Here is a 26,451-nt window from a genome sequence, read left to right as displayed (position 1 = left end):
GATCAAACCCATGAAACTCACTACGATGAATCAGGCCAAAATGACCAACAGCAGCACCACTATCTGGGCACGTCCACATTGAAATAATCCAAAAGTAGAACCGAAGCAAGAGTAGTAGCCAGAACAACCACCAGCATCTCAGCAGTAGCAAGCACAACAGCACCCAGCACGATGGACATGGAGATCAAGCATCCCAACCCTCACAGATCCTTTTTCAAGGAAGAATTGAAGACGTTGGACCGGTGTTGGACTGAGAAGATAAAGCTTGTTTTGTCGGTTAAAACCTCTAATATTAAATGGTTCAGAGTAATTTTTCCTTTAACCTTTCATCAGTAATTTTTTATTCTATTTATATTCTAGTTTTGCTGAAATTAAAACTAGGGAAACCAACTTTCATGTATATTTGAGAGAGAGAGAAAAGTTGTATTATGAGAATATATTTAATGTATCTTTTTAGTTGAATAACTATTTTAAAATGTCATTTGTTGATGCCAATACAAAATAATTTATATTTATAGTTCTTAGAGAATAATAACTGTCATTTATTTAAAAAGTTTGATGAAACCATGAAAATACATTATTTATTGTTTAAAACTATTATTAAAAAAAAAAGACACAAATCCGGTTTAGAAATAGGAGGTTTGACCTTAATTCATGCCGTAAATTCAACAATAAATACAATCCAACATGTTTATGGTATTTAAATCAACTTTTATCATTCATGTACAAATAGAGTCAAACCAGTTATGAACTTACGCTGCAAGCCTAATTTTTCTTTTTCATGAAAAAGATACGTTTCAAAGAAGAACAAAAATTTGCAACGTTACTATATTAAATAGATTAAATAAATTAGTTTTATTTTTAAATTATAAAAAAACAATAATAATAGATAGATCAAATTATATATAAAAAATGATAACAATAACCTGAAAAAAAAAAAATCAATAAGTGATATAGAATGTATCTCAATTCTTAACTTATTAAATACATAAAAATAAAATCAAATAAAAAAATATCCTCAGACAATTAGTTTGAATTAACTTGACTTGATATGACAAACTTATAATCCTAATAATTAAGGTCGAATCAACTCAAGTTATCCTACTAAATTCATGGTCTACATCATAAAATTAGGATAATACAATAAAAAAAAATGATAAAAATCACAAAACTTTTTTTATATATACAAAAAAAACTTAATATCAATATGAGTTAACTTTTTCAACTCGTGACTCAATTTATTCGATCAAAAGCACTCTATCTTACAAAATCATGAAACTTAATTTTCAATCATCAAATGTTGAATGATGAAATTAAAAAAAAATATTTTTAATTATACCAAAGTACTCAAACAAAAAATTAAAATTAAAAAAATAAGAATAAAATACAAAATAAATTTAACATTTGGTTGAATTGTGAAATTGAAAAGAAAATTTAATTTAACAAAAGTACGAAAAAAACAATCAAAAGAATGAGAATGAGAATTGAAATAAGAAATACAAACATATTTTTTATTGAAGAATGAAATTTAAAAAAAAATCAATTTAACAAAAAACTTAAAAAAACAAAATTAAAAGAATGATGTTCAAATTGAAAAAAATAAGAAATGACAAATTGAAATTGAATGATAAAACGGAAAACAAATAAAATTTTTATAAAAAAAGAAAAATAAAAATAAAAAAGAAAAAATAAAAAAAAACTAAATTTGAAATACCAACAACAAAGACAAATAAGACTTGTTAAAAAAGGAAAGAGAAAAAACAGAAAAAGGCTTCATATATGATAAAACACCCCACGAGTCCTAAACCACGCTGCACAAAAAAAAAATTATGTTAGTACTTGTAATAACACATATAAAGAGATTTTTTATTATTATTTTAGAGAGACGTTATGCATGCTTCTTGAAATACGCGAGTGCCTACAGTACGTTGATATTTGCATTACATGTGCAACATTTTTTTATTAAAATAATATTTAATTTATATAAAAAAACTAAATGATTGTTTATTAAAACTTTATGAAAAGATCAAAAGAACATTAGATGCATGTTTTAATTTTTTTATTTTGAGGGTAAATTTTTCATTTTATTATGCTTTAACAAGTGAAAAGACATAAATATTATTGTTAATTTCAAAAGTTTTCAATTAAAAGGTATTTGAGTTATTTTATTGTATTTAAAAAATAAAAAAATTACATATAACTCTGGTAAATATTTTAATGACAGATGACATTACATTATGTAGTGAAAAGTGCAAATGGATATCTATCTATGGTGTTTTTCATGCATAATTAGCTTTTGTTGATAAACTTATTTGACATTTAGTGATATTTCATGTAGCATTTTAATTATGATTTTTGTATTGCCTCTACATTTTATTTGCCGTTGTATAGGTTGGCAGGGGAATGGCAGCAAGGCAGATGGAACAATCTCAAACTGGTACGGTGCCTTGAATGCATAAGAGACCTGGAGACCTGGTAATGGCAGGAGCCTCTCCATGGAACGGAAGAAAGCTATCCTGGTAATGGCAGGAGCCTCCATGGAACCGAAGAAAGCTACCCTGGTGCAAAAAGTGATTGAAAATGATGGAGGTGGATTTTGTGGTGGTTAAACTTGTATTCTCTCTCCTCTTTACAAGTATTATTTTTTAATCTTCCATTCAGTCCAATAACCATCTGATATGTGAGTAATTATTATAATTATAAAAAGACACCAAGAGAGTTTAGGTTCTTGAACAGACTTGAAACACCGTGGGTTCTATGCTGTTTATGGTTAACTTTTCACTTGTTTAAACACATGCTTTTATTTGTTAATACCTTTTCACTTTGCATGCTCTTATATATATGCAAAAATGTCGGAAAAAATTCCCAAGTTAAATTAAAGATTATTTTTTCAAAATAATTTTTTATATTATAGTTAACAAAAAATTTTAAACAACAATGACATAAAAAGATGATTGTTCCAAAGACACATAAAGCTTCAATATATGCATTATTTAGTCAGTTTTAGAATTTTATATTTTGATTCTAAATTTTACTTTTTAATGTTAAGTCACGAAGTATCGAGCAAAAAAAGAGAAAGTTACTTAAAATTTTAATGAAAAAGACAAAGAAAGTCTATCAAATATATTTTTTTTAATATAAAAAAACAGATTTTAAAATTAGTAGGTTTATCTTGCATAGAGAAGTTTCATAGATATTGTTTAATTTTTTTTTTTATCTTGCAATAAAAAGTATATCATAGCTTAGGAAAGTTCTTTTTATTCATTTTAATTTTGGATTTTTACATCTATCGGTGGACCTTTTTTTTGGGGGAAAAAGATGTATAATAAGATCTCTAGGATATTTTTCAATGTTTACAAGTGAAAACAAATTTAAAAAATGGGTTGTTGGGGTCTGACTCATGCCTCAACTTTTCATCCGTTAAAAATGACTATAATTTAAACCTCATACGTTGTTTACCTATACAAACAATGTATTCTAGTCTATCTAAAAAGAAATAAAGACATAGGCGCAAGTTTATCCATTTAGATCTGGGCACATTTCACCTATTTGTTAAACAACCTTTAAGTTTTAAAAAAAAGAATAGATTAAAATCAACTTCAAATAAATTTATTAAAATAATATTTAAACAATTATACATTTATACCATTATTTTTAAGAACAATAGATTTTTTATGGTAATATTAACTATTACTTTACGAATAATCATATATGAACTAATATGCAAAAAAAATATATATCATTAATTTTTAATAAGAATATAATATATATTTTGTTATTTTGTTATTATGATTTCTTCATATTTATTATTATTAAATTTATTCAAACATGCATGTTAAAATGATGAATTCATGATTTTTTCTATTTTTTTCATTTAAATTTTCTTTCATAGTCATAGTTTTTAATTGAAAATACACATTTTCTTCAAAACAAAAAAGAAATACATGAAATTTTTTTATTAAAAAGATATATTCCCTTTCTTTTTAATTCAAGTAATTGGATTTTTTATGAATACTTTTAACTTTCATTAGTTTTTATTCAATAAACCATATTGCTAATAAAAAAGATATGTTGTTGTCAAAAATAATTACATGAATGAGAGAAGAAAATTTTGACTAAAAAGTATTTCTTTTCTTTAATATTTAAGTCACGGTATTTCTTTCAAATATTCATTTTAATTTTTACATAATTAAATAAAAATAAATTTTGAAAAGTGCTCGCTACACTGTACTGGTGGTATACTAAAAATAGGAGAAAAACAGGCTATTCTAAATCTTCGACTAGACGTATTGCCCTAACAATTATGCACATATTCATTGCACTTATTATTCACAAAAACTAAATGTCGAGCTGTTTTTTATTGTACACCACGCGACTGGAGTCTTTCTTACAGTTTATATAGATTATTGTAGTATTTTATTTTATTTTATTTTTTCCATTTTAGTTATTAATTTCTTTTCTTCTCGACTGAATGTTTCTCAGCTGAATTGATGGTTAATTGTTTCTAATTTATTAAGAAACGGCATGATTAAAATAGGAAAATCAAGAAAAATATTTTGCAATTTTAAAACTTGCATGAAAAGTTTAGTCTGGTCCTTCTACTTTCTAATTTTTAAAATTCAGTCCTTTTATTTTTTAATTCAATTTGCTCCAAAATTTTATTTTTTATTTTTTAGCTTCTGATTTAAAAAAGGAGACAGTCTCTTAATTTCAATTGAAAAAAAAATCTTTATTAATATTAATTACAACTATGAAAAATATCAATTTTAGTATTAATGGGTTGCAGAAGTAGAGTTTTAGGTTGGTGTTCTTTGTCCTACTCCTTACTTGGGATGGTTGGGATGTCTCTAGAATATTTTTAAAATTGAGTTGATTTTGAGTTTCTTGATTAATTTTTGGGTTATTTGAGGTTATTATTTAGTTTATGATAATATTTTTAGGTGTTTTACATCATAAATAAATTAAAATTTGAATTTTTAGGCATAAGATACCATGACCCAACTTCCCACCTACCTTTCTATCACTATATTGTGACTAACATGTCATTTGCTTATATAGATGAACATTTTCTGTTTTTTTAAAATTATTTCCCACATGAGAAAAAATAAAATGCTAGGCTCATAAGCTAAACTTTTCTAAATGGACTAGACATGTGTGGAGCCCAACTTTTTTTTTTGTCTCTCTACATTTTACACTTAAGTCATTTCATATAGATTATCTAAAAAATAACTTGAAATATTTTTTATTGGATACCATTAATTTTTTTTTCTTTTTATGAAATCAAAGTTTTTTTTAATGATATTAGCAATCGCCTTTTTTTACAATCCTTCAAGATTTTTTATTTTATTTTATTTTATTTTTATATTTTTTTTGTTTGACTAAATTTTTTTTTTTAAATGAAATCTTTAGCATTGTTTTTTATAACATTAGTGGCTCCTTTTGTTTATACAGCCCTCCACAACGGTTGAGTCATTGTAAAGAAAATTGGCTCGCACTAAAAAAATTTCCTTGCTACTATAAAAAATACATTGCTAATAGTCACATTTTTTTTAGCTAAATTGCTTTTTTAACTTGTACTCGTTGGAGAGCGTGGCCTCGTAGACTAGCTTCATAACTAAAGCACGGTATAGCTCTCTATACAAGGGCGGACCAAGTCTAATGGCACTTGTAAAGTTTAACAAAGTTTTCACCTTGGTCCTAAATTTAAGTCTTATTTTAATCATATCCTTGAATTTAAGGCTGGTTTTATAGAAAATATGCTTCTCCCCAAAAAAAAAAAAAACCTATCATTGCATAACTTTACATTACTGTTAATGCATCCCGAAATATTTTATATTGGAACCCCCGCACCTAAAATCGTAGTTCCATCATATACTGCCATGAGCTATCTAAAACATTGGACCATGATATGATATGAGAGTACTCTTTATCTGTATCATCCCCAGTAATACACTGGTTTCAGGAGGGAAAAAAAGAAAAGAAAAAACGAAGGGCCTTTCAGAGGAGACGAAAATTAAAGAACAAATTATAGGATTGCATCTCTGATTCCCTTGGCACTCGGGAGAACGATATATGACTATGATCATAACATCTGCTTCTGAAGAGAAGTGGAATCGCTCCACCTCACAATGGCAGCAAAGTGGCAGAGGGCTTAAGATTGGCTTGCACAAGAAGCACATAAAGAAGAAAACACGTACATGGAAAACATGTCTATAAACCAATCGTCATATACAAGTGGCTGAGGTCTATTATTGAAGCCCAGTAAACTCCATCGTGTGTTTTCATGACATCTCTTGATCAATTTCCTCTTACCAACAAATAAATCCATTTCCCAACTGACAATTTTTTGTACAAAGCTATGTCTGTAGAAAGAATAATGAGATGCAAGCACCCTACGTGATTGTTCATTTTCAGACAGATTAAGGCAGCAAAAATTTGTCCGAGGCAAAATTCATACAATTTATTTACTACAAGGTTGATGTCAGATTGGATAACGCAATGGACACGCAAGCAATTCTCGCCACAACCTTCAATGGTTCAAACTTCAGCGAATGATATAATACAAAATCAAATATTGATGGTAGCTTCCCATAACCTAAGAACTCCATTACGACCACCGCTGCATATCCTTTTCCTTTCAAGGTCAGAAGCCACACATCTAACCTGTATATGACAAACAACGCCAGAAACAGAACGGGTGAAACAAGTTAGATGGTGGTACATATGTTCCTCTAAAAAAATTATTATTTCCGAGGAAAATAGAAACAAATGCTATAAATATATCCCAACAAATATTTGGTTTCTTCATGGATCCGTTTTTAAGAAACGTGTCTATCATTATGATTTATCTGACTCGGAAGTCTGTTTCATCTTCATTGATTTTCATTAGAGCCAACACAGAGAAGGCAGAATCTAAGAGCAAAGAAGTTCATATAAAGCATATATCAAAAGATGTAGAGTAGCCCCATGAATTGCAGCCTTAAAATGCCTTCAGACTGCAGGCCACAACCAATTGCTATTGTGTAGGTGATTCCATTGAATGAAGGCAGCCTTTTGCTTATTTAGTTTAAGAACCAGCTGGCAGTAAATCCCTGATGGAGGAGCAATTTAACTGGATTTGAGCTTGCATCAAATATTCCTATTAATACAAAAAAAAAAAAAAAGGATGCTACAAACCAGCTCCAGCTGCAAAATCAACTGCTAGCGTTGCTGGCTAAGAAGTCAAGGTTTTGGAGAAAAATTAATGACACAAACAATGCTGGAATCAATCAACAAACTACCAGAACAGCACATCTGCTTTCTGGGTTTGTGGAAGATCATTTATTAATAGGGCAATATGAGATGAGACAAGGCCAAATGAGATCAACAGGCACAAAGGAAAGCCAAAGGATTGCTAGATTACACCTACCAGGCAAGGGAATTGTTGGATTAAGAAGCAGGCCTAAGAATAGCTTGGAGGTATAAAATATCTTATTATGGCCAATCAGTTGATAGAAACTTCGATAATAGAGCAAGTTGAATGAAAATCTTTAGATTGAAGAGAACATTTAATTCCCTTGCAAGATAATATCTAGAAATATTAGATAAGGACGAAACAACAGCTGAATAAGAAGTAGGCTCTACATTATCAAGGGTTCCATTCCACCTGGGCATTAACAGGACACAAGTTTTAACTAAACAAACAACAGTTCAGACAGAGAGAGATCTCGCACAAAAAGGGCATTGAATAAACAAATGTTAACATGTCAGTTTAGACATGGAAAACTTCAATAACTGAATTTATTATTCTGAGATAAATACATGCACACCATCCTTCCATTTTTCAACCTTTGAAGGAAAACAATTAATCTCTAAGGTTCTGGGTGGATTGAGGTTAAATGCAGTTATGAGTTATGGATTTAACATTTGACCCCCTTTAACCATGTTCAGTATACTTTTTAAGTTGAAGGTAAAAGAGGAAGATAACAGTTCACCCTAAAAAGGGGGTCAAGTGTTAAGCTAGTGGAGAAGATTTTGGAGCTTGTGCAAAAAAATATTTTTGTTCTTCTTTTTTTCATATTCATACTTTACTTCCCTCTATGTTCCTCATACCCAACAGTTAGGTCCCACCATTATACATTTATTATTATTTTTTATTATAATTAGTTTCAATATTAATTTTATAATTTCTATACACCATACATTTCCCATTCAACCATTATTTTTACACCCTTGATTTCAACCTTAACACTTAATCAACCCATGCAAAAACACTAATCCCCAATCCAAATTACTGGGAGTTTGGAGTCAAAATGCGTTCAATGCACTGAATCACCTTGAACTAAACATTTAATACTCTACATTAAACAGTTACTTATTTAGCATTTGACATTTTCTTTTTGACTCGACAAGATGCAAACTATTTAAACTTGCCCAACATCTAAACATGTTTTTAGTGGCTCTAGGTGAGCTCATAAGGCTAAGTTTGTGTTTGGTTTGGGTACAAAGTTTAAGATTAAATGTTATTGAGTCCAATGTTAAGGGGGTGTAAGAAAGAGATAGAAGGACAATGTGTTAAGAATGCCTGCTAGGCGTGCAAAAATTATTTGTAATGATGGAAACCAATAGTATTTTAATCAATATTAAATTAGAATATAATAAATAAATGAAAATAATGTGTAATGGTAGACGCAATCACAGGGTGTGAATGAGAGGGTAAATAAATATTGAATTTGACAAAAAAAAAAATAATATGCACACAACCCCCCCACCCCCCCAATTTGAGATTGTTAACCCTTTAAAGTTCTCCCCACCCAAAAAACAACAAACACTCCCAAACATGGTTAAGAGGGGTTATATGTTAACCCCCTTCAACCTAAAACCAAACACTGCCTAGAAGAGGAGGGGAGGCCCTCAGGAGGACATATTAGTTTTGAAATTGGGAATGCTACCATTTGAACGGGGTTGAGAGGGTTTATGGGATGAGAGACAAATTCTTGTTATAGAACACAAGGCCCAGTGTGTGTTTCAATGAACATATGCATGCAAGCAGAATTAACAGTAATAGCTAGGAACAAAGGGACAGTTTGATAGAACTAATACAATTCATACCATAGCAACTGTCCTTTGAGGTGTTCTGTAAAGTTGCCACCCAGACATCTTTGATCCCGTGCTAGAGAAGCCACCAAGTCTCTCTTGAGGCTGGTGAAAGAGGGACATAGAATTGTCAGCTGCTCCAATTCCCAGCCAGTGTTCCCCAGCATTGATGGATAATATAGGAGCAGTATGAATAGTAACATTCTTCACGCATCTTATGCCTTCTGCATACATTATGTAAAAAATGCTATCAGGACATATCACAAAAGACACTGAACACAGGCCATGACACCATGCTGAAATGATATCCATGAGCAAAGAAATTGTTAAATTTTACAGGAAGAAAGATGGTCAAAATGCATTTTTCAGTTGCGTGACTTCCAACCATTTACCAAGGTAAGACTTAAGAAAAACTATGTTGCAATCCCATATAAAAAATCACACACCTAAGGTTGGCATACATTATGGTTTTTCCATTGGTAGACTGTACTGGAACCAAATTATTTTGGTTGACCGCTCAATGTTAGTAAATAAAAGCTTTCACATATATGTAGTATATGGAGAAAAAATATCAATGGAGAGAAGTCCTCTTAAATTAAGGGTTAAATAGATGTCATCCTTGCATTCACAATCCTGTCAATGACAAATAGAAGGGGATTGAAAAATTAAAAAAGAGAGGGTCAGAGAGAGAATTGGAAAAAGAAAAAAATTGATTGAAACAACAAACATGAATGAAGAGTTAACTTATCAGCTAGCAGGGCTTGGTAAATAAAGTACTCGTAACCACAATTGCATTCATTAGGATACATGTGCTCAGAGAGTTAATGAACTGAGAGAAGATACTAAGATTTCATGGAGAAGCACTGTGTTACTTCCTAAATAAAAACGCAGAAGCAAGATAATATCAGCACAGGTGATATACTATCCACCTATGCAAGTTGGATGAGACTGCTCAGGTTTGGAAAAATTGCATCTTGCCATAGCCAGACATAGACGAGCTCCAAAACAAAAAAGATATAAAGTTCAACTTTGCAAGAAAAATACTGCTCTTACCTTCCTCATTTTCCCAAAATCGGAGAAGACCATCAGTTGAACCTGAAAAAAGAAATTGCATTTTAGTACACATTTTAGCAGTTCATGTTGGCACTTGAAACATATTTTAGTATGAATCATTAGCATTCATGCTGATACTTAAGATATCATATAAACCTTCCTATAAATGATAAAAGATCTAACGCAATCAAATCACAACAAAGACAAAGTAGCAGATATTTACCTGTTATTATTCCTCTGTCTGACATGGAATACTCAACACACAGTATTGGACCAGCATGGCAGGCTAGAACAGCATCACATGTTCCACGTGAAACGGACCACACTCTTGCAGTCCAATCATCACTACCAGTAATCAATGTGTCTCCAACCATTCTAATTGACCTGCATAATGGATAGACACGTGGCTCCTTCACAACTATAATTAATAGTTATCATGGATAGGAAAAATACTCCACTCTGCTCACCGAATCCATTTTGTGTGCCCTAAAAGCTTGTGCATCTGCCTACCAGCACGGATGTCCCATATATTCGCAACCCTAGCAATGCAAATGTTAAAACAGGTTTTTTTTTTATTAGTCAATTACAGAATAAAGAATCAAAAACATACTGTAGCATTTGAAGTTTCAGAGTACATACGCATCTCTACCAGCAGCAGCAAGAATTCCAGTGGAATCATCATACTCCATGCATAGGACTGCACTCGAGCAACGGCCAACTGTTGCCACACAAGTATCAGTTCGGACATCCCACATCTTAACAGTTCCATCATGTGCAGCAGTCAGGACACGTTCACCAGACAGCATACGGACACAGCTAACCTACAAGAATAAATAAACGAATTATTTTCCGATTCAAATATCTTTTACATATGTTTCGTTTGTAATCTCAGTAACATCTAAATTAGTTATATTGTTAGCGAAAAAGAAAAATTTAAACAAGCACTTTTGTTTGTGTTGCAAACTTGCAACATGAAAGAGCAAGCATTGTGTTAGATAGAATCTCCACAAAATCAATAATAAGAAAATCTTTGTTAAATTAAGAAAGAAAAAGATATACATACATACATACATATATGTTTGTATGTATGCATGTATATGTATATGTATATGTATATGTATATGTATATGTATATGTATATGTATATGAATATGTATATGTATATCTTTTCTAACACAGATATCTCAATCCAAGCATGACAAGCACAATTGAAAGAACCTTTCACAGGGAATTTGATGCTAGACTGACGCAACTTTCTGACATAAAAATATTGGATTAACAATGCATGCAACTCTGTGAAACCTTTCTAGTCCTATTCCTAATATAAAAAACTTGCATAGATGATCCTAATAGGCAAACCTGTGCATCATGGCCCTTCAGCTCTTCAAGAAGCTGGGATGTTTGCTTATCCCACACAATAACAGACTGATCATCAGATCCTGATACCACTTTTCCTCGATCAGAACTTATAGCTCGAACAGTTCTGCAGCCCACAAATGTTAAGGTCAATCATAGGAGGAATGACCACTGAAAAAGCAGGGTCATCAGCACATACTGACTTGAATAAATCATCACAAATACATAAAAACAAGACACCTGGTATGCCCTTTCAGAGTTGCACGAAGTTCAGAACCACGAATGCTAGGATCCCAGATTTTAACCTGCATGATCATTCAAAAGAAATAAATGTCACATGATATAATAATGCTACTAAGACTTCACAGTTGCATCCATCAATTAATCCTAGTGTGTGACGTCACAAAGGCTATGATCTACAGGGAAAACAAGCAAGCTGGATTACAGGATTGGCAATTTAACTAATCAGTTACAAGGCATGGTTGTTTCAAAATGGTAGAAGTTTGAATGCTCCTGTCTTGATTCCTTCAATTTAGAGCCAAGAAACAGAAGCTTTAACACATGCAGTAAAGAGTGCTCAGAAAGCATGGCTCTGCAGTTAAATTTCCAGACATGAATTGTGTAAAGGAATTATACAGGAAAGGAAATTAATCTGTTATGCTAAATTACCATGCTGTCTGTGCTTCCACTGATAAAGAAACCAGCATCTTCACGGTCACCAACTAGATCCCAGACCTCTCTTCTGGTAACACAATGTAAGGCAGTAACGGCACCACTATGGCCTCTAAGTATGCGAACATTCGTTTGAAGTTTCTTCTGCCCAGCAGCAGATGAATCTTGTTTTCTAGGGGTTCCATTTTCATTTACTGCTCAAATCAGAAATAAACAGCAGTGTTGTAATCACAGAAGAAAATGAAAAAAGGGTTATATAATGGTAGACAAAATTATTGTAATACAGGTGACCATTGCTATGAAAATACAAACCTGAAGTGCCATCGGAAGCCCCTTTACGAACACGACCAAAAGAGTTTGCTCTGGATGGATCTCTGCTAAACATGCTTTGGACCCAGCTCCTGCCAATAACAGAAGCTTCTGCAGGTTGCTCATTCTCATCCATAGAATCTTTTGGGCGTGGGGAAGACAATCCAGGAGATCGCATGGATTGGGCTTTTACAGAAGAGATTCCCCAGTAACTGATACGAACTTGCTGGATGTGTGACAAGAATCCTCTGAGTTTTATCTGAACCAAAAAACAAAGCAAATTTCAGTAGCATGAAATCATAAAAGATGCAAGGAAATAGTGACAACAAAAAAAATGGAACAAGATATTGACAAAATAACTATGTATCAAACCAATTTAAATCATCACCAAAACCCTGGGTTTCATGAGAAACATGTTGACGACTCAATGAATATTGAAATGAAAGAAAAGAAAGGATTTCTTAAATGCAGATAAAGTTGATTATCTCATTTAGTGCAAGTCCCTAAGCCTAAAGGATTAAGCAACTCCACAGTGGATAGTGATTATGGGACATGGAAAATTGAACATAAGAATTATCATTTAGCACAGCAGAGTGTCAGATGACATTCTCCAAATATCAAGATATGAAGACATAGGTCTCCGTGACAGATGTAATCTATGATGCCAAGAATATAAAACCTGACCACGATTGAGTGTTCAAAATAGGTAATTATGTAAAATTTCTATCACAAAATGCATGAAATGCTTAGCTTTTACTCACTTCTGATATAAATGAATATGAGCTCTTGTATTTCCAGGACATAAGTGGACAGGATAATCATGCTATTAAAAGTTGAACATACCAAACAACCATGATTGAAGTTTCCTCCAAATCTAGTGAAATGCTTTTACTGATTCCTCCTACCTTCACACTGCTTTATGTGTAAAGTTGCTTAATTTTGTTTTTCACATCAAAAGTGAGTTTTTCTAAACTTCCACATAATCTGCTAATAAAAGTATGAACTTAAAAAAAAATCAAATTGTTTAATGAATGCACTAAAGCAATGAACAAAGATAAAAGTTTCTTTTCCATATGGAAAGCAAAGAACCATTCCATTTACAAGGAAACCAACATCAGGGGCTCTTTTATTTCAAACCTTTATCAATTATATATTGGGGAAAGCACACCACGGAAGCAGCCACTTCAAAACAGTTAACAGAATTCCTCTCCGAAGCTGTAAATGCTAGCTTGTTTCTGATGACTATTTGGGATGGTACTTTCCAAAAAGAAGAGGAAAGGCCTACTAACAAGTATATGACTTCCAGAAAATACACTTCTGATAACTGGTGTGGAAATAGTTGAAACACTCTTTAGATGGGTACTTGTGAAGTAGTATACTCGATTGATTGTTTTTTAAACATACAAGAGCTCAAATATAAAAAATAAAGATAGCTCAAATAGGGATTTTGAAAAAGTACAGCTACTAATATAGCTGGATATCCGACTCTACTACGCACGAATAGGAAAAGAATAGCAAATTGAAAATCCCTTACTTGGCTATTTTATCCTTTATAAAGATTTGGGAAGCATTGGCAATAATTTCCATCTACTTTGGATACTATAGTTCACCTACGCCACTTCTCTTTTTTCAGAAGTATAACTAGAAGTATCAGGATGACACATGCTAGATACATATTTTGTCTTCGAAGTAAATCTAAATTCATTTTGTTCCAGAATCCCTGTGTTCCAAATAGTTTTATTCAACACCCACTCCATTCTGAAAGCTATTCTATTTGCTTTAGGACATGGTATGTCACACATCCATTTGTTATTCAGTTACAAAAACATTCAAGTAAATCAGAACCAAAGGCATTATTGTATCAAATAGCACATTGTGATTAGATATTTAAAAGTCAAGAAAGCTAAAATCACAGACAACACTGAACACTGAGGTATGCAGAGGTCCAATCACAATGGAAGTCCCGATAAAAACACCTGCATATACTGGCCAAAAAAGGGGCCAAGGTACTATTGTAAACTATGGATCTTAATTAAACCACTGTCAAGCAGCATACAATCAGGAGTTAACTTACAAACTGCTTGTATCCAATATTATTCTTCTCTGCTATTGTTTCAATCATGTGCCAAGCATCAGTATCAAGAAGTCCCAATCCAGCCTTCACAATGACATGAAACATATGAAACATGATAACAGCAAGTGAAGCCTGAAGGAGGGAATAAAAGTCGTGAAACAAAAGAAATACAGACAAAGAAGATCACCATGTGTAATGCCACAAGAATTAGTTGTGTTGTTACTAAAGCTGAATAATTGGCTGGCCTGCAATAAAAATAAAAAAGCATAACACCTCAGAAGCTTGGCATGCCCATTCTAAAAGAAAGTAATTATTATAATCTTTCATCAAGGAAAGAACAGAAAAAGGGTTAAATTTCATGCATCCTAGAAGAACTGAAGAAAGCGCCTCCCAGTACTCAGTAGCTGTATGCTCTTTGTTTTTCCTCCTTTTCTCCATGTATAAGTGTGCGGGAGGGGAAGAGGGCAGAAATTAAACACAAAATGGCTTTATCTAGAGATGCTCTTTGCAATTTATTATGGCTCTTTCATCACAAGAACCACCACATGACTCTAAGCATTATGTCAGCTAACTTATTATTGTCACCAATAACTCATAAAAGACAGAATACTAACTATACCATTAGCTGAAGCTGGATTATTGACAAGGACCAAATTTAATGGATTGATGAGCAGTTTTTTTAATTGTTTTTTAATCATTGTAACAAATATTAGCAAATAGTTAAACAATGAAAATTAATTAAGATTATCACAATTTGTTGAGAATGTGCAGCCATACTTGCTTGAAGGATGCTCCATTAGATACTCAAAGTACCCCTCCCAGAACCTGCAAGAAAATCAAACAGACCATTTAAAATTTCCATTTCTATGTTCTTTTTGACAATTAACAATTCATTAAAGCAACACCACAACAGGATCACGGGAGCTGCTCTAAAGACAAGAAAAGGAAGTTGAGATAAGATAAGATCAAAATATGATGGGAAAGATAAAATGAAAACAAATCCTAGTTCAAAGCAATAGGGAGTCATTTTACAAGAGACTGTAAAATGAAGTAATGGCAACAAATGAAATCCAGCAGAAAATGACTACATGCATACCGTAGCTCCTCCCATATAGACAGAGAAATAAGATGACGCTGGACAAAGTCAGAAACATTATTAGCATCTCTTTTATACATCTCAGCAGATACTTCAAGGGCATCTCTAATGGTTGACACATCATTCCTGGAGGTTGCACGACTAATTGCTGTTTTAAGCTGAATTTACACAGAAAACATATAGGGAATTAGGTAGCATGAAAAACCGCACAGGGAGAGGCAGAGTCAGGGAGGGTAAAAGAAGCTTATATTCTGAAGCAACAATTTACATGTAAGTGGGAAACCATCATGGATATTCAACAAAGAACTTAATCATCAAATCCACTATGATTTAATTTTGTAATGTTATTCAGAGATACATTTTAGAAATTTCAACCAATAGCAATTCTCTCATGCTAAAAGAAAGCCTTGATGCATCCTCTACATACCAGTTCTTTCACAGCAATAAACTGCTCATCAGTCAATTGACAGTGCCATCCCTTCAAGAATAAAATGCAGAAAAAAGTTAGCTTAATCATAAGCACAGAAAAGATTAAATAAATTTATTCTCTCCTACGTACTGAGTGTATATGCTCCCTTATACATTCAACAAATCCACTACCACCAATCCCCTCCGCATCAGACTCAATCAGTGCTGCAAAGCCAGTAAACAAAACACCAATCAATATGCAGAACTCTATTGAACTATATAAGTAAATAAAATTGAGAATTGAAAGGCATAAAATGTTGTCTAAAAAATTTCAATGAAAGGTTTAACATCTTGTAGAAGCATACCAAGGATAGTGCCATATTCAAAAGATGAAAGTGGATCATCAGTGGCTCTTAGTTTAAGAAGACGCAGCCACAAACCCTGTATAGAAGTAAAAATAATACTTCAAACCACACAATTATGGAAAGAAGACAGACAGTAATTTCAGCATTGTTATCAGCTTGAAATTCTACCAAATTTCATTTTGTTTCTACATCACAGAAGCACAGAAATAAGATTGAACGCCTAAATTTTACCTATTCTTGCATAGTTTACTCATAATATTATATTGCATGTAAGTTGCATCTTTGAAAAGTGAAATGATGTCTCCTAGCCTCTACAAACTTAAATTAATTGCATAACAGGTTCCGTTACAAGCAAGACTTTTCTTTTCCATGAAGAGAAAACAGCAATAACAATACCCATTCCAAACCCATGAATATGGGAGAAAATAAAGACAACAAAAAATAAACCTTCTCAGATGAAGTTGGACCACAATATAAACACATATTCTAACAGCTAGGATGATAGGCTGCATCCTAGAGATATGTCTGGTATTCTGATTGATTACAGTGAAACTCTAAATGGGAAAAAAATCCTTCCAACTCCCAATAATCTAAGAAAGGAATGCTTAAAGGTTAAGTCCAGTTAATACGAGTTACTACTTTTTAAGATTATAACATGATGAGTTGAAATATAAAAAATCTACACACATTCCTATATGTGTTAAATACTGGAACTACCCAGAAAGTTCATTAGCATTCAAAAAAGGAAAAAAAAAATTATACCTGCAGCTTAACTTTAATGTCCAAAACCATGCGCTCCCTTTCTGCCTGTGAAACATAAATATTCACTGATCAGGATAACCCAACTTCAAAAACAGAGCCACATCTGCACCATTTATGATATAAAGAACTTACAGCCCTCTCCATGGGACTAAGAGAGTCCTTGCCCACTTGCACAGATGGTGAACTGGTCCAGAAATTAGACATATTAGGAATTCTCTATTACAAATCAAACTAACATAATGAAAATTAGAATAAAGCTATGCAGAACACACATACAAACTTAGCAAAATACACACCTAGGAGCATGCTTTATGTAATCAAAAGCCCCACTTGCTGCTGCAAGAATTTGCTTCCTCTTCTCCTCATGTTCTTCTGACCTGATGTTTGCGGGAAACCTATCATAAGTAAATTTAGCACCTGATCCTGAAAGAAATGAGGACATCAATGTTACTATAATGTTATAAAATCACTTGAGATGTATTTGTATCAATTTCACAGATTAATATACACTAAGACCTCAAATTTACCCAATATTCCAACATCTGGATCTGATATGGTTATAATTTCAGGCTCTACCCACGAAGAGGGGAGAACTGAAATGGGATTCTGACCCCTTCCAATTGCGTCTTGTAACTTGTCAAGAAGATTATAATTGTTTTCATCAGAATCAATAACTCTCTCCAAATAATCCAAGAAACCATGGGAGTCTAAGAACTGTGTTATCTGCAAGCAACAACAAAGTAAATACAAGGAGAACCAAATCAACCAATAAAAAAAAAATCAATGCAAAAATAAAAATAGATTTAATCACAAAATATCAAGTTCAATAATTTTCACAATTTAACGATGCAGATTTTTCTAAGTTGGTAAATGATGATGGGAAAAAAACTTCACCATGGCATCTGGTGGTTGGTTGGTTGACCGAGAGCGCTTCCTCAAAAATGCTTGAGTGTTGAAGGCATGAGTTGCAGTGTTTTCCTGCAAATAGTTAACTTTGTAAAATTAATTTGAAGAAGGTCATGGTAAGAATTTTTCAAATTAATTCAATGTGATAATAAGAAAAAGGAAAAAGACAAGAGAGTCGTACAATGAAATTCCGGTATCCACCTAAAATGGATGCAAAGAACTTTAGGAATATTAACCTGCATAGAATGCACAAATCTAACAAGTATTAGAATAAAAATAAGAACAGAAAATAATTAAGCTCTTCAAGTAAGACTATCCATCCTGAATTTTTGTATAATGGAAGCACCAACATGATACAAAACAGGTATTTAAAATCAAGTTCCATAAAGAGCAAACGGCAATCGCCAGATTAACCATTAGAAATAGCTGGACAAATACAGAGTCATACTACATTGTTATAGAAAACATATAAACTGATTAACTAGTACCACGGAAAACCTAGGAAACACATTATATCTGATAACATCATAATCAAATGGGAATATTATATGGGATAAATGTATGACTACAAGTAATTATAGAGCATCTTTTGGAGAGTTTTTGTCCTAAACAAACAACACCAGAAAATTAGAAGCTCCAGGATTCCTGGAATAACCAATACACTGTTGGATTCTCTTTTACCACCAAGAAGGGGAAAGAACCATAAAAGAGGAGACAGGTGGAGTACTGTACATTATATGTAAGTACACGCTTAGCAGTGCAATAACTAAACAAGCATTCAAACTAAGAACTTAATTGCTGGCAACAAGCATAACCATCATTATTGCATTTTCAAAATAATTGCATGTCTTTATGCTTCTCCAATTTTCAGTTAAGCAAATAACTGAACATCCATCTCTTATATATTATAAAGACAATACCAATATAACAGAAATGCATAGCAATTACAAAACCTATCAATTATATATAGAGAATATTGTCAAAAGAGCTTTGATGAACAGTTTACGTAAATATGCAGTAAATTTAAACAGGGAAAGCAATGAGTACTTCATAAAGATTTCATGGAGCATCCAAGTATCACCTAAGTTGAAGGTCATGATCTTCTCCCCAAGGCTTGTTGCAACCTTTAAAATATTGCTCAGATGAGCTAACCAGGCCAGCTTTCATTTGATCTATTCCCATGACATTGGGGTACAATAGCTTCAGTATCTCACCCCGCAAGGTACTTAATTCTGGCTCTGGAATAGGGGGTATTTCCTCTGAGGTACAAATTTGGTTATACTCAAGGTCCACAACCACTACCTGCAATACAATGAAAAAGGGACAGAATAACATAAACCATAGCTCAAGAAAGTGACCTAACAATAAAGCTGAAAGTCTTTCGGACAATAAATATGAAATTCTGACATAAAACTTAGGTGATACTCAAATTTGATTGAATATCAGTCTGTATAAGCAATAGTAGACCACATAGCAATACTTAAAGCTAAAATAAACCTCAATCCAAAACTAGTTAGGGTCAAAAAGGGGATCTACCTCCACTCAGTTCTGTTAAGGCTAAAAGACCATGCAGAAATCTGCTACCATCTAATAGTAATGAGAAGAAAATTAATGTACATAGCTGCCTCTGAGTGCCGCACATGAAAATGATAATTATACTGGACAATATTTGCACAGCTCCTTAATTGAAGAGAGAACCGCACACCAATCAAAAAGAAAAATAGGGGAATGGGGAAGCCTAGATCCTAAGTACGAGATACCCTAAGATGAAGATGCAAGGGAAATACCTAATTATGGGCTTTACATGATCCTATAGTCATTTAATTTAATGACTCATATTGTGTAAGTTCCCAGCATACATCTGAATCAGATAAGATTACATGACAGAATTCTCACAATTATATCAAAACCCAAAATGTGATAAACTTTAATCTTAAAACTGTAAAAGTGATCCCAGCCCAGACATGTCATTATATCTTAGGTTGCCAACCAAACAAAAAAGTCAAGAGTAACATGAAACTCACTTATGAAGTATTTTAGCAGGTAGGATCATACCCGCATTCTGCATTTGAGCTTCTCCTTATGCAAGGTATGCTGTAAATAACCCTACACTATTTGTACCATTTTCCAGGAGAATCCATCCACAGTTTGCACAACATGGCAATCACAGTTCCATTCATTTCAGGAATCAATTTCAAGTTACATCATATGATGAATGGATCCAGTATTGTTTTGAATTGTGCGCACCTTGCTCCTTCACTAGACACTCACTCCTCTTTCCTATCTACTAACAGCAAACAGAAATATCAAACCCTCTACGTAGACAAACTCAAGGCTGGCCATGCAGAAGTAAAGGTATGGGATAGAGGCTAAAAAACATAAATGGTTACGGAACAGGTAACAGTTCATCTGTCAAGGGAGTAACCTGGCAAACAAAAACTCGGCGATTTCTATTGACTAGAATGTGTCTATTAATCGTTCTTTCCAAGAAGTTTAAAACACATGGACCAGTTCATGCTATGCATTCTATAAAGCAAAACCAGAAACCATACCATAGCATTTTCAAATTATTCTACTCAGTTGAGCTGTCCCTGACACAAAAGAGCTGATAGAGAAAATGCTGCCAAATTCCATGCTAAAGAAAAATAATATATATACAAAAAAATTAAAGAAAAAGGAATGACAAAATATTACCAAGAAAGACATCATTTATTAAGCCAAACAACCATAAGTTTAAGCAAAAAACTTACACCATCCATTGCAAGGTAAGATGTATCAACAGCTGAATGGAGACCCATCATATAAGGTGTAGGAGCATCAATATAGTCAACTCCACTGAAAAATAGTAATGGAATGTAGACATGCTTCAGCACAACAAACATAAAAATAATTAGAAATGAGTTGATAAGAGAATCACATGAAGACATGAATATACCATCAGCCTATTCAGAGAATGAAAAACATTTTAGCTGCAATTTTCATCTATGAAGATGAAAAAGGTTCCAGCAAAAACCTGGAAGTGATATTCTAGTCTGGTAAAAGAAGAGTGAACTTCCAAATAATTAAAACTCACCTGCCACCTAAGGGGATAAATCAAATGACATATGGCCTCTGATGCTAGGGTTAAAAGTGAATACCTGCCTCAGGAGAATATAGTAAAATTAAAAACACAAAAGATATTAGCAAGTATTATTTGAACTAATGCTTCAATGGTAGATAAATCAAGAATTTGCACACAAACAGCTGCTTTGGTAAAGAATGCAGACAACATTTTAGAACAGCCTGTGGCCTTGAGTAAGAGAGCATGGTAAATATGAAAAGGATTTGCAGCCATTTAATTTCAAAACCAGTCTTCTTAATATTTTTATAGAATTTCTATCTTCAGAAAGACTGCTGACTAGAAATTTCATATCATGATAATTGAAATCCACTTGCACACTACAAAAACAGATCCATTAAATTGCTAATGTACTTTCCCTTGATTGTATACAAACCCAGGGATTAACAATTGGAAAAGAAGGCAATCAAATAATGGGAGCTAGTGGTTAGAGCAATGCATAAGCACATCTAAATGGAGACCACATCAATTATTAATAACATAATTGGATGTTGACTCCCGACTCCCCTAACATTCCCAAAAAATCTAATTCAAACCATGTCCTGATAGTGGTAAACCAAAGCATACAAGATAGGTTCAACTGAAATAATAATCAAACCAACAATATCACTCACCTTGAAATAATTATCAAGCCAACAATATGGATTGGTTATTTGCCATGGCCTCTAATAATACACACCCATGGAGGCTTGTTGGTTATTTCACAAACTCAAGGCATCTATGCCATTTAATATGGATTCAAACAGATATTAAGCACCTAACATCACTAGTTGAAATTCACTGTATCATTCTTGTATGCATAACATACCAAAGTTGAAGCAGATTTAAAGGTTATTAATACATAATTGGGAACCTAAAGTTAAACAAATGATGATGCCAAAACTTGACCAATAAAACCAATGCACATGTTTTAATAAGCATGCAAACATAACCCAGATGACTTCTGAAAATTTTCAGTGTAGTGAGAATAGTAAAGAGAATCAAATCAATCGTGATTAAATTTCATTACTTCTCCTAAACAATTATTATTTCTGTAAGGATCAGAGAGATACTTGTTGGAACGAAGTAAGATCCTCCTTTCAAGTAACACGGCAGTAAAAAGTTTGAGCAAGTTGTCCACATCCAAACACTGTACCAATGGCTGAAATGATATCTGCATTCAGCAAAATCAAAAGTCATTTACTTTATAATAATGTGAATTTTTGTTAACCCTCACTACACCACACAATCAGCAAAGGCAGAATCCAGTTAACAAAACCGAAGGGATAGGAAGTCATACCTCAACATAGGGGAGTCCATCTTTGGGTGGAGCCTCCACAGAAAGCAGGCGATTCTCAATGGCAAACAAGACCCGATCCTTTCCAGGAGTAGGCAAAGGTACATTGGAGACCATGTATGATATAACATCCCATAATGGCTTGCTGAAATTTTTATAGAGGAGAGAAAATTAAATGAAATGAAAAGGATACAATGGAATTCCATTTTTTTAATGAACTGATAAACATAGCCATAATATAAAATCTTATAACTATTAATTCATATTTTGATATTGTAAAGGTTGAGTCATGTGCGCATGAATACCAGGAAAAAGTCAAAAAGTTGGTAACCGAGTCCCAATTGTCACCTACTGCTAGCCATATCAGAGAACCTTCCATAACTAAAAGATACTTACCTACTTCCAGCAGGGGAAAAGCAAAGTGCAAATAACTCCTCCAGTGCAGTTCTAAGAACACCAAAACTAGGAGAGTGGGAAACAAGGCAGATACATTTGTCAGCAAATGAATTTGGAGGTATACGGTAAGCTTCAGCAATATCCTCACTAACTGGATCTCGAAAGGCAATGCAACTAACATAAATTTTGGATCCATCACCCTCTGCAGAAAGATTTTACATTAAAAATATTTTTGAAAAAGTCTCACAAAAAATAAATAGAATTACACAAACAAAAAAGACAACACGGAAATAAATCAAGCTGTAAGAAATTCATATACATGAAATAAAACTGAAGCCATTGAACTAAAAGTGAATGGCAGTAATGATTTCTGCTGTTCGTCAAACATAATTTCATATACTAGAGTTGTGTTTCATTGTTTTCTTTCTAGCACTGTAGAAGCGCATTCCACCCTAGTGCTTACATCTATAGAAATCATAAGAAATTTGAACACTATAAATTTTCAAAACAAACCCAGTGAGATTTATCAAGAAAAACAAAATTCATAAACATAAGGTTGGATCATGTTGCATGCTCTTCATGCTTCAAAGTTTCAAGGAAAAGAACAACTTGGCAAAAGTCCACCCATTCACAATAAATCTGATTTCCAGAAAACTTTAATTGTGAAATAAACAAATAGCTGACAGAATAAAAGGAAAAAAATGTTACCAGTCAAAACAATGGGGTAACTTTTAGGAAATGTGGAGGAATCATTTGCATCAAATCCCGACGGGTAAAACTCCACACCAGCAGGAAGCACACACTGCCAAACACCAATAATTAAATAATCAAAATCAGATCCACATAACAAAAACAAAAAACAAAAAAAAAACATACAGTTGGGAGTTGAGGAGGAGGCGGAGGATAAAGAGAGTGATTATCTGGAGGATATTGATCGAGTAGAGAAGGCAAATACAACACTCGCATTCCATGATATCCTTTGTTTCCATCCATAGTTCTCATCTCCGGACCCAACCCACACACTACAAAATACTCGAAGATCCCTCCCATTTTCTTTTCTTCTCTATTCTATTTCAACCAAACTTAAACCTTAGACAACACCAACCCCACCGCCGCCATGGAATCCAAAATTATCAGCAGATTGTAAACTCTAACATCATCTTTGGCATTGGAATAAGATAACCCCTATCTCTCTCTCTTTAGAAACTCTTCCCTCTCCAGTTGAGGACGGTTTTTCTGTCCATGGTCGGGATCTTTCATAGCTATCACAACGTGCCCGGGTCAAGTCGGGGTCGAGTCAACTCTTGAATTAGTGGATCGAACCGGATCTATCATAACGAAAGCTAAACAGCATAGAAAAATCACTATAAAAGATATTTTATTATAAATTATAATGATAATTTTACTTTTAATTTCTTATCTTATTTTTTTACAAGGTTTTATTTTAGTTGTTCATATATTTTTTTTATAATAATTAAAATACATAATTATTATATATTTATTTATTATTTATTGGATTTAATAAGAGTTGTCAAACCATAGTATTATAGATTTGCAATATAATATAACTAAATCTATTAAAAATGGTGTGGCTGTTAAACTCAAAATTATTTAACTTCATCGTAAAATTTAAAAGCTTTAAATACATTTAAAATATTAATCAGTATTTTTTTTAATAATAGTTAATGATAGTTTAATATTTTTTATAAAAAAATATTTAGAATACTTTATAATAGTTTAAATATTTTTTATATAAAATAGAAAAAAATTATAAAAAAATTATTTAAAATAATTCAATGATAGTTTAAATATTTTTTAATAAAAAATAATTAAAAAATTAATTAGCATTTCTATCTAGGATAACACTATAATGGTAGTTTAAATATTTTTTATAAAAACAATTATAAAAATAATTATTTATAATACTTCAAGGATAATTTTAATTTTTTTGTATAAAAAACATTAGTGTAAAAAGAATAATTTTAGTGTAAAAAGAAAAATGTAGATCAAAAGATATTTTAATGTGGATTGTAATAATAGTTCTACTTTTAATTTCTCATTTTATATTTTCACGAGATGTTACGTTGGTTATTTGCATTTTTTTTTCTCTCATGACAATGAAAATACATAATTATCTTTTATTTATTTATTATTTACTTAAGTCATACAAAAGTTGTCAGACTCAAACACCATGAATCTGACATGCATACCAGACTCAACATTTTTGGATCTAGCATGGTATCCAAAACCAAGTCTCTTGAGTCTGGCATGATTGCGAGATTCAAGACTCATGCGTTTGGCTTAAATGCTAGACCCAAAAACTTATAAAAAAAAATTTAAAAATATTTGATAGACTCATGAGCCTATAAAAAATTAAAATAAAAATATTTAGAATATTTCTATAATAGTTTTAAATTTTTTTAGAAAAAATGAAAATAATTATAAAAAAATTAATATTTTTGTTTGGAATTTTAAATTATTTTTATAAAAATAAAAAAAATAATTAGAATTTTTATTTAGGATACTTTAAGGATAGTTGAAATATTTTTTAAATAAAAAAATAATTTTTGAAAAAACATACTTTAAGGATAGTTGAAATATTTTTTAAATAAAAAAATAATTTTTGAAAAAACTTAATTAAGATTTTTGTTTAGTATACTTTAAGATAGTTTTAATTTTTTATATTTAAAAAATAGAAAAGATTCATAAAAAAATTATTTAGGATTTTTCAAAGGTAGTTTAAATGTTTTTTTATAAAAAATTAAAAAAATTGCATTTCTGTTTAGGTTACTTCAACGGTAGTTTAAATTTTTTTCATAAAAAACAAATATAAAAAAATTAATTAGTATTTTTGTTTAGACTACTTCAAGGCTAATTTAAATATTTTTTATAAAAATAATAAAATATCAAAAACATTAATTAACATTTCTATTTAGAATACTTCAAGGATGATTTAATTTTTTTATAAAAAAATTAATTAGGTATGGCCGCCAAATCCAATGCTCTTAGGTTTGACATGACCGCCCAACCCAAGTATGTTGGGTTTAGCAACTTAATTCTCTTTAATCTGGCATGACCACTGGATCTATAAATTTAATTTGAATGATAAAATTAAAAACTATAATAACTTTGGTTAGGCATGTTTAATATTATTATAAATATTATTATTTTAATTCTTATTAATCTTATAAATAAAATTATTAATAAATTTTTTTAAAAAAATATTACTATTAAAAAAACTATAGATTTGATATGAAGAGCAAAATTAATAATAATAATAATAATATTCTCTTAGGTTACTTGGGTTTTGCGACCTCTTAGATCTGGCTTTGCCATCAAACTCAATTTGCTTAGATCTAGTAGGATTGTTAATTAGTATTTAAAAGTGTATTTTTATCAAGGTTTTATATCATCATTTTGCACTTAAAATATCAATAACTCCTTAACTAAAGCATGTTTTATAATAACATATCTAATAATATAAGACACCTTTAATTTATGATAAATGTTCATTTTAAATGCAGGTGACATGACCAAAAGATTGATGTCTTCTTCCAAGTGCAGGAATGTCGAAGTAATAAATAA

General features: G+C 31.9%; 1 protein-coding gene across 2 annotated transcripts; it reads right to left on the bottom strand.

Moving 5' to 3' along the window:
* Nucleotides 1-6,194: 6,194 nt before the first annotated feature.
* On the bottom strand, nucleotides 6,195-24,161 carry LOC105116251 (uncharacterized). 2 transcript variants are annotated; one of them, XM_011013505.1, is made up of 31 exons: nucleotides 23,743-24,161; nucleotides 23,575-23,668; nucleotides 22,867-23,068; nucleotides 22,474-22,615; nucleotides 22,247-22,347; nucleotides 21,150-21,213; nucleotides 20,827-20,940; nucleotides 19,158-19,378; nucleotides 18,258-18,312; nucleotides 18,065-18,148; nucleotides 17,698-17,893; nucleotides 17,467-17,593; nucleotides 17,303-17,354; nucleotides 17,171-17,215; nucleotides 16,409-16,484; nucleotides 16,195-16,268; nucleotides 16,063-16,113; nucleotides 15,636-15,793; nucleotides 15,317-15,364; nucleotides 14,727-14,784; nucleotides 14,540-14,623; nucleotides 12,469-12,724; nucleotides 12,154-12,350; nucleotides 11,725-11,789; nucleotides 11,488-11,611; nucleotides 10,768-10,949; nucleotides 10,596-10,667; nucleotides 10,352-10,512; nucleotides 10,129-10,170; nucleotides 9,091-9,299; nucleotides 6,195-6,663 (listed from the first exon to the last, which is right to left on the bottom strand). In XM_011013505.1, the coding sequence occupies exons 1-31, from the start codon at nucleotides 23,914-23,916 to the stop codon at nucleotides 6,568-6,570; spliced, it is 3,624 nt and encodes a 1,207-aa protein (XP_011011807.1). In that variant the 5' UTR covers nucleotides 23,917-24,161; the 3' UTR covers nucleotides 6,195-6,567. The 2 variants fall into 2 exon arrangements, with proteins under 2 accessions (XP_011011807.1, XP_011011808.1); XM_011013506.1 differs by lacking the exons at nucleotides 23,575-23,668; nucleotides 23,743-24,161 and having other exon boundaries at nucleotides 22,474-22,632; nucleotides 22,867-22,948.
* Nucleotides 24,162-26,451: the final 2,290 nt, after the last annotated feature.

The sequence above is a fragment of the Populus euphratica genome, unplaced genomic scaffold (genome assembly GCF_000495115.2).
Source record: "Populus euphratica unplaced genomic scaffold, PopEup_1.0 scaffold883.1, whole genome shotgun sequence".
In the NCBI taxonomy this organism is placed as follows: domain Eukaryota; kingdom Viridiplantae; phylum Streptophyta; class Magnoliopsida; order Malpighiales; family Salicaceae; genus Populus; species Populus euphratica.
Note: the sequence above shows the minus strand (reverse complement) of the source record. Positions and strands in the feature narration are given on the sequence as shown.